We start from the raw sequence: 9,819 nt of genomic DNA, 5'->3' as shown, positions 1-9,819 counted from the left end.
AATAATAATCCGAATTCACTCTCATAATATTCAATCTTGACCCTTAAATAATTTTTCAATGCTATAAATCAAAGTTCAAACACCTTGCTTGAAAGCAAAAAAATAAAAGGTTACGTAATCAACAAAATCTTCATTTCTTGAAGAACGTGCCACATAGGTATTAAAAAAAAGTCCTTCCTTCATCTAGAATGCGTATCGCCATCTAATATCGCCAATAAATAGACAGTTAGTATTATGGGCCCCACAACTGCCATGTCATCAGATAACACCGATCCCATCACCCACCCCGTCACCCTAGCTTTTCCTCCATCCCGTTCTACTACTATATATATAAAGGATTTTACGGATCATTGTCCAGAGTCCAGAGTAAACAAACTTTAAAAAAAAAGGCGTACTATAGCAAGGAAAAGTTCCGTACTACTAAAATGCACACACAACAATCACCGTCACCCTCCCCCGATCGGAGGTTGAGTGTTCTGGCGAGGCACCTTGAACCGTCGTCCGTTGCCGTTGAAGGTCATAGCAACCACTCCATTGTCGGTGCTCCTACCTCAGGAAATGATGGAAAACAGTCTGTTTTCTCTCACATCGTTCGCGCTCCCGAAGATCCTATTCTCGGCGTAACTCTCTCTCTAAATCTTCGTGTTTACTTTTCTTATTATGAGCTGAATTTTCAGGAATTTTAACTTTTTTTAATCGTGAGGACATCCATTTTTATTATTAAAAGAATTCAATATACAAAAATGGATGATATAGTTCTGTGAGTTCGATCACTTGAGTTTTGTCCGATTGATGGAAATTGAAATGGAAATGATTGAATTTTCTCTGTGTGTTTTTTTCAAAAAAATCTTATTGAGGAAGAGATGAAATTCATGGATCAAGTTCTCTGATTCTGTTTTACGCGGCCGAATAGAAAATCGGTTATAATATCTTCCAAAAGTGTGTTTAATTGTTGAGGTCTAATTTAGTTTCTTGTGATTTTGCCTTTTTTGAGATCTCAAATATAGATTGATTGAAGCTTGGTGACATATTTTGGTGTTATGTTTTGGTTGTTAGGTTACTGTTGCATACAACAAAGATACCAGCCCCGTGAAGTTGAACTTGGGAGTTGGTGCGTATAGGACAGAGGTGATCATTCATTTCTTAATTTTTTGTCATAAATGCAGTACTGTTTTTGGTAGATAAGCAATCGTGATTTAGATATTTCCATGATTGAAATCCAAAAACACGAGAAATTACTATTGAGTATTGACAACAGATTTTCCTTCTTCAGTTTCTTAAGTGTGATTGTCTTGGTGATTGCGGTATTAATTTGGTTGTAAATAGTTCATCCAACGCTGAAGTGTTTGATTGATGCTTTGCTAAGAAATGATTTTTTTAAGATTATGGGTTGCATAAACCCGTAACTGATAATTTAATATAGCCTACTTGGATGTTCTGTGATATTTACTAGCACTCTCTCTGTAATATCGAGTCTTTCTCTTTTTAACAACTCTTTAATTTCAACTTTTCACATGGACATAGTTCATACCACAAGATTAAAGACATGTTGGTTCATTTAACATATCTTTTATTTAAAGATTCAAGTCTTCTTTATTTTTTTAAACTCCATCCGAGTCAAAGTAGGCCAAGGAAATTGAAATGGAGGGAGTGGTTAATATGGAAAACCATGAGAATAGCATAAGAAAAGTATAACTCGTTAACTAAGATGTGAAGATTCAACTAAATAAGAGGAAGCTAGAAAGGAGAAAGAATTTTTGATAAAGTAACTTTGTTATAGAAGAAGACTATTTGATTTGGGTTGGTCTTAGGTTATATTCAAATGCCTAATACCACCCCTATTTATAGTTGTGCAGGGATGATTTTACATAGGAAGAATCTAGACTATTCTAACTTCTTCTTCAAATATCTCCCTCAATTATCTAATACTCTAGACTATCTAGATTTTTTCTGAAGTACAAATATCTAATTCTTTAGATCATCTAAACTTTTCTTAGATACAACAAATACTAAAGATATCGCTATAAAACTTAAGAAAGTTCGACTAAATATCTAGGATTATTTGTATCTCCAGAAAATCATCTATATTTTTCACAAAAACGACCTTTAGATTGTCATAGTCAGTGATAAAATTAAAATTGCTTCCATTTTCATGTTATATCATTGCCAAACACAGTATATGGTTCTGATTTTTTTCTGAGGGGTAAAACAAAAATCAAAGCAGACTAAACAGTTTCTATATATCTACTAAGTTTGTCACTTTGTGATTTCAACTTGTCATACCTATTGGTAAGTAATACTTCGGGATCAAATGTATTTGTTTTAAAGATCACCGAGAATATTGCGTTTGTGTTCTGTAGGCTAGTTGGATCAGACTCTGTCAAAACCAATTTGTATATTGCATAATATTATTGTTAAGAAACTAGAGTCCATCAACAATTTGTCATGGAGGTGTTTATTTCTGGGGGTTTGAATTGCTCCAACCTTTCTTCAAGTGTACTCAAAACAATGGATCTCTCAAGTTGACATATTGATTTTACACTCGCAGACTAAAACTAGTTCTTTTCTTTTTGCCTGCCCGAGTAAATTGAGATGTTAAAGTTCCTAGTTGGATTTAAGTTTCTTAATATCTTTTCGTTGGAGGAATAATTGGGAAGGAAGTTTATTGACAAAGGACTTGAGGATTCTCAGTACTCCTCCTTCCTCAGATTTCAGAAGAAGCTCTTGAGTTTTCCTGGCTGGCTATTGATTCCGGGGATCCTTAGCTTGTGATGCTATATTCCATTATATCATCTAAAAATACTAATGTGTTCCTTTTCCCCTTTGTGCGGCGGTATCAGGAAGGAAAACCTCTTGTTTTGAATGTTGTTAGACAAGCAGAACAGCTACTAGTAAATGATAGGTACTTGCTTTCCGTTTCAAGAATTATGAACCCATATATTTTCTTAAACCTATGTGATTAACCTTCAAGGTTTCTTCAGGTCTCGCATTAAAGAGTACCTTCCGATTACTGGGTTGGCAGACTTCAATAAATTGAGTGCTAAGCTGATACTTGGTGCTGACAGGTAAAAGAGTTACCATTCTCTGTTTAGTATTGCAGATGAGATACGCAGGCAGATAAATAGTGTATGTAGTTGCATAAGATAGTACCTTGAAATATTAAGGCTTCATTACCAAGTGTTTGGTTGATTGCTTGGTAAATCTTTGTGAAGCTTCTATTAACATCTGCCCACATTACATTTTCCAGTCAACTTCTGATCCCGTCCATGTCATTCCATGAGTCGGTTGTTCTTGGAACTGCCATTCACTTCTATATGTTTTGCTTCCATGTTGTTGGTGCTATCAGATGTACCCTCAACTTCTGTGTGTTTTCATTCTGTAATCTAATTTAGACACAATTATTTGCAAATGTGGTTTCGAAATTTGGTTAGAGCACTAGCATCTAAATAGGAAAATTTCGATGCATGTGGTGAAGCGTAAGATCAATGTCTAGAGCTGTCAGACATGTTTATCTTATTTCTATCATGCTCTTTCATATGTTCTCAAGTTAAGGATGGCTGAAACTTTAGACTTGCTTTCATATAAATCAAGGTTAAAAGAGAGTTGTTAATATGCTTCGATTTGTAATACATCTTATACCAGTGACCTTTATTTTATGATCTTTCTTTCTTTGCTTGTAACAGCCCTGCTATTCAAGAGAACAGAGTAACAACTGTGCAGTGCTTGTCTGGCACAGGCTCATTGAGAGTTGGGGGTGAATTTTTGGCTCAACACTATCATCAAGTAAAACTGCTTTGATTTCTCATCTTTCATTTTTGTTTCCTTCAATTCTTTGCTTGAATGAGTACACAATCTTTGAAGTTGAATTGACCTTGATGTATTTCTCTCTGCAGCGTACTATTTATATTCCCCAACCAACATGGGGAAACCACACAAAAATTTTCGCTTTAGCTGGGTTGTCAGTTAAGAGTTACCGCTACTATGATCCAGCAACCCGTGGACTCCATTTTCAAGGTACGAAACTTCTTCCTACAAGAAAGTGATGTAACAGGATATCGTTCCAGTAGATATATATATTTAGGGAAAGTTACTCGGTTAAGCGAACGTATACTAGTTAATTAGCTAATATAGCTACAGTTTTCATTAATCACAATTCAAATTACTTCTAGCTATAATTACATTCCCCTCTCTCTCCTCTCTCCTCTCTCCTCTCTTCCTCTCTCTCTTGCCTCTCTCCACTCTCCTCTCTTCCTCTCTGTTGCCTCTCTCCACTCTCCTCTCTTCCTCTCTGTTGCCTCTCTCCACTCTCCTCTCTTCCTCTCTCTCTGTTGCCTCTCTCCACTCTCTCTGGAATCTCGCTCGCCTCTCTCCTCTTTTTCAGTCAACTCCCCTCTCCCTGCCCAGTCTCTCTCTCGCCTATCTTTTGCCAGTCTCTCTCTCACTTTATACAAATACAAATTATACAAATACAAATGTATAATTTGTGCTGATGTTTGTATAAAGCGAGAGAAAGATTGGATATGCAAATACAAATGCACATCTATCCGCTTTATACACTTCCAATTATACAAATACAAATCTCTCCTTGCCCAGTTCTCTTCTGCCTGGCTCTCTCTTGCTTTATACAAACACAAATGTTTGTGTAAAGCGAGAGAGAGACTGGATATATAAATACAAATGTTTGAACTCCATTCTATTGTATACATATACAAATCGTGTGTAGATATACAAATACGATCATTGATACATATACATACTAGTTAAATATATACAATTATCTAACAGATATACATATATAATTCACCTCTCTATGCTCACCTCTCTCGTCCCTCTCCCTATCTCTCTTGCCTCTTTCCTCCCTCTAACGTGTAGCTAAGAATCGTAATTAGCAAACTATAGTTATGGAGCATTATTGAGTTATTTTGAGTGGCTATATGCGAAAATTGGCTGTTCTTGTTATTAATCTCTTCTTGAATGATGGATATTCTTTTCAGTCTTGCAAATTATCACAAATCTGTATCAAGTTGTGGCTGAATCACTTATTTGGTTGTGTAAATAGTAAAGACACAAATTTAAACTGTCTCTAGTAATTTGACAAGCTTGTAAAGACATCATCCTCTGTGGTTTTTCCTCATAACTATATTTCCCATGAGAAAATCAGGGAATGGAGATAAATCTGTAACTTGGTAATAATGGAATGCGACACACATCTAAACAATTTGACTTTTTCCTGAAAACATAGAAAAGTACCCAATTAGATCAACAAATCATTGGATCTTGTCAAAAAATGTAGTTGCTGAAATGTTGAAAAAAAAATTGCCGCCGCAATGGTCAGAATATAGGAGGAAGAATAGGAATAATGCTGGTCAAAGGAGGCGGCGCTACTGAAAGGCCAGAGGGTGGAGGGAAGGAAACTATCTAAAAGAGCCTGTGTTTCCAGAAGAATTATTGAAACGAAGTGTGGTGCGGCGTAGTACAGAGGCACAGGTTATTGAAATAGTCATAGGAAAGAGGCTAGATGTTGCGACTGTAGTCACAGTAAAGAGAAGTGGTGCCAACGGAATGGGCACTGGAAAAGGCAATAGTAGAACTGTGAAAAAATGACTTTTGGTTGGCAGACTCTTCGAAAGAGAAAAAGCTATTTAGGGTTATCTACATGATCATAGACGCTCTAATGCTATGTGAGAAAATATGAGAGTGGAGGAAAATAAATGTATTACTTGATGATAATGGAATATAAGACGCATCTTAACTTAAATGTTTTATAATCCGTATGTTCAAACCTGAGGGAGTAACTTTAATATTGTATGCTTGTGTCAGCGTGATGTTGACTTATATATGAAATTTTCCTTTCATACATGATAGGTTTGTTGGAAGACCTTGGATCCGCTCCATCAGGAGCGATAGTGTTACTTCACGCTTGTGCACATAACCCCACTGGTGTGGATCCAACCAAAGATCAATGGGAGCAAATTAGGAGATTGATGAGATCAAAAGGATTGCTACCCTTCTTTGATAGTGCATATCAGGTAGAAAAATCACCAACAAACCAAAGCTAGAGCTTTTTTTTGGCTTTTTTATAGGAGCATTTTCAGATGAGACATTTTTTTTTATATATGTTGATTAATCTTGATATTTGAACTTTTATATTATAGGGCTTTGCCAGCGGAAGCCTAGATACAGATGCACAGTCTGTTCGCATGTTTGTGGCAGATGGAGGTGAAGTACTTGTTGCTCAAAGTTATGCAAAGAATATGGGGCTTTATGGTGAACGTGTCGGAGCTTTAAGCATAGTACGTCTAAAATGATAACGTGTGCCCTGCCCATTCAGAAACATATGAAATGTTCATTTGTTCTTTTGTTGTGGTGTCTTCTTTTTTCTTGAATAATGTTTGATTCTAATGATACTTCTTCTTATTGTTTTCTAAATTGGCCTTTTTTCTGGTGCTGAACACTGGAGGTACATTAGAGTCAAAGTTATGAACTACTGAACTGCTTAACCCTCATAGCTTACTTCAAAATATATAAACTTGACAGCTTAGAACATGACCTAAAAAATTTCGCCGTCAGTAAGAGATATCAAAAGTTTGTAGCGTAGCGGTTCCATCTTCGAAAGAATGAATGGAGAACTTGTTATGGGAGGCAGTTCGCATAATATCATGTATTGCAGTTATCACAGACACTCTGCTGACAGTGTCATCTTTTTAAATTTTCTCAAATCTGCAGGTGTGCAGAAATGCTGATGTAACTAGCAGAGTTGAGAGCCAGTTGAAGTTGGTGATTAGGCCAATGTATTCCAATCCACCAATTCACGGTGCGTCTATAGTTGCTACAATCCTCAAAGACAGGTAATATATCAGCCATCAGGACATTGCTTCACGGACACTAAAAGGCATTTCCTAGTTTCTGTATGATATAATAATTCAGTTTATGTTCAGAAATTAGGTTTAGTCATTGTTCTGCAAAATAAATCACTACTTTCATGCAGAAACTTGTACCATGAATGGACTCTTGAGTTGAAAGCGATGGCTGATCGAATCATCAGAATGCGCCAGCAATTATTTGATGCTTTACGTGCTAAAGGTAACATTGGTAGCAGTCACGTATTCATGTTTTCCATATGTATTGCATCGGTTTCTGCTCTTTTTATTCATTTGATCATTCATGTTAGGTGTCCTTATATATGAAAATTACATATGAATGTTGTACACAGCTGCCTATAGAATCTGCTGCAATATGTCCAGCTCATTTGCCCTACATAGTTGATGAAAAAGACCAACTTTTACTAAGCTGATTCTCCTGAATGAAAGTTAACCAGAAAAAAGTAAAGCCAAACAAAACCTGGAAGTAGACAATTTTAATCATTTCTCCAAAACATGACACATCTCGATCTCCCTTATTGCTCTCATCAAGTCCTTGTGTAATTCTCCTTGCATCAAATATTGCTCATTCTAATGGAACTAACACCCCATGATGACAGCTGAATAGATTTTCTACCCTTAGAAAACCATCCCCAAGCGCATCTTTATGTGGTGCCTTTGGTGACGTGAAACTATTGATCAAGTCGTCTTCTGATAGATCTCATTCTTTCTATAGTCCTCTTTAGGGTTTCTGATTTGAACTCCATCCCCATTATATTTAAAAAGATCATTCTTAACTCTGTAGGCACATCAGGTGTTAGAATCATGATGCCTCTATACTTGGTCAATTCCTTACTTCCGGTCAAGCACTCCTTAATCCATTTAAATGTCAAACATTGCATGAACAAGATTATCTATTCCTATTCACGTTTCTTTGCTTGGCAGGTACCCCTGGTGACTGGAGTCACATTATCAAGCAGATTGGAATGTTCACTTTCACAGGACTTAACAAAGAACAAGTCGCCTTCATGACCAAAGAATACCACATCTACATGACATCAGATGGGTAATATGTTTTTTCTACGTCACAGAGTTCTATTCGTGTCATATTACACAATATTATGTCTCTCCATCAACTGATATGTGATTTTATTAGAAGGGGCAGGTAAAACAGAAAATGGGAAGGGAGGGTACGGAAGAACATGTTAAAATCCTATCAGTCATCACTTGGTTCTTTTTGTAGTTACTTTCTACCTTAGCTTTCAGGAACAGTAAGAAAAATATGATCGTATTGATGAACACTTCTACAGCATGATTCGTACTAGTTGGTATATAATTGTGATAAACCTCTATGAAGCTTGACTATCAGATACACCCTTGACATGGAACACATGTTCATTTTTGTAGACGCATTAGCATGGCAGGTCTAAGCTCCAGGACAGTTCCACACCTGACAGATGCCATCCATGCTGCTGTGACTCGGGGTCGTTGAGTTCACTACTGGCTACTACTGTTTTCCATCATGTTCTCTTTAAGGTTATTAGCTGCTATCGTTTTAGTTGGCTGAGTATTTCCTGCTCAAGTTAAAACTCGATTGCAATTTCCCCTCCTTGCAGTAACTAGTTTCCTCTCCTAAGTTGGAGGCTATAATAAACCTGTATCTGTAATGTAGAATAAATAGATTTTGCTTAATGTAGCAAAACCAATTTTCGTAACCTCTTCAGCATACCTTCAATTGTTACTAGCATATCTTATTAAAAACCTCATTTCTTTATCATCTTATTAGCGTGCTACAACATTGGTATCTTTGATTAAAAATTCTGGTTATGGTGTTGGTTCTTTGGGAAATTAGTTAATTGTTGAGTGCCATCTCAGTTGGGGTTTTTATTACATTTTTCGATTTCGTGCTATGAAGTGAAGGTGGAGCATTGAATATCTATACAGTAAAGCTGATCCCTATGGGTGATAAGTAATCCGATGGAATATCCCAATTCATGGAATAGCTTTATGTATCTCATACTCCATATCAAACGACTCCGTATAGTCATCACTCTTACGTTTATGTTTATTCTATTGTCTCCAAAGATCTAAAGCCTTCAAGTAAGTCTCAATTTTCAATGTCTTGAATTTATAGCTTTTACCATTTAAGATAAAATTAGTATCAATTGTTGATTTTTTTAAAAAGTGAAGAATTGTTGGGAAATAACACAAGGAAAAACAAAAGAACCAAAAGAATTGATACGGCAAATGAAGTGAAATGTAATTATTTTTTAACTTTGTTGAGTTAGTTAAGTTATAGTACTCGCAGTAACATCATTTTTTAAAATTAATTTAGCCAGGTATCTCCCTACAAAATCATAGTTTTAATTGCATAATTACTAAAAATAGGTAGCTGGCTAAAAAGTTATTAAGACTAATTTAAAATATTAAAGTAGTAAAATAAAAGTAACACAGGAAAACATAAGAAACTAAAGTAGTGAATACATAAAAAAAGGATAATTTCTTTCTTTTAGCTTTGTTAAGCTTTACCTTAGCGATACTTGCAGTAGCAAAAATCAGTGAAAAAGATCACAATCTGCCTTTTTGTACAAAATCAGAGATTTTCTCTAATTACTCCATCCGTTTCATATCAACTTGACCCTTTTTAAAAAATTTAATTAGAAATTTATTTTTATTCGGTAAGCCCAGTGCAACAAGCTCGTCCAGGAAGATAAACCTCCGAAGGTACCAAGCCCAAACCAGAAGGGCATTTGACGACTTCTTTTTCCATCACATATTAATCATCTACTTTCTCCTTTCCTTAAAAAATCACAAGAGTAGTTTTACTAATTTATGCCATACAAATTTGTGCTTCTTTTAATCATCTGTCCCTTGATTCACAGAGTATTTATCAAGAATAATTAGACGTTATGTGCAAAAGGAAAAATTTCAGTGCAAAGGGTTGCTTAATACAAAGTGG

At 35.8% G+C, this 9,819-nt stretch overlaps 1 protein-coding gene across 1 annotated transcript; it reads left to right on the top strand.

Moving 5' to 3' along the window:
- Positions 1-361: 361 nt before the first annotated feature.
- Positions 362-8,645, top strand: LOC107028388 (aspartate aminotransferase, cytoplasmic). The gene is made up of 12 exons (XM_015229440.2): positions 362-620; positions 1,057-1,128; positions 2,841-2,902; positions 2,982-3,065; positions 3,684-3,783; positions 3,894-4,014; positions 5,866-6,029; positions 6,156-6,293; positions 6,727-6,848; positions 6,989-7,083; positions 7,806-7,926; positions 8,268-8,645. Exons 1-12 carry the CDS (start codon positions 426-428, stop codon positions 8,350-8,352), a joined length of 1,359 nt encoding a protein of 452 aa, XP_015084926.1. The 5' UTR covers positions 362-425; the 3' UTR covers positions 8,353-8,645.
- The last annotated feature ends 1,174 nt before the right edge of the window (positions 8,646-9,819 follow it).

The sequence above is a fragment of the Solanum pennellii genome, chromosome 8 (assembly GCF_001406875.1).
Source record: "Solanum pennellii chromosome 8, SPENNV200".
NCBI lineage: Eukaryota > Viridiplantae > Streptophyta > Magnoliopsida > Solanales > Solanaceae > Solanum > Solanum pennellii.
This window is presented reverse-complemented; position numbering and strand designations above follow the sequence as displayed.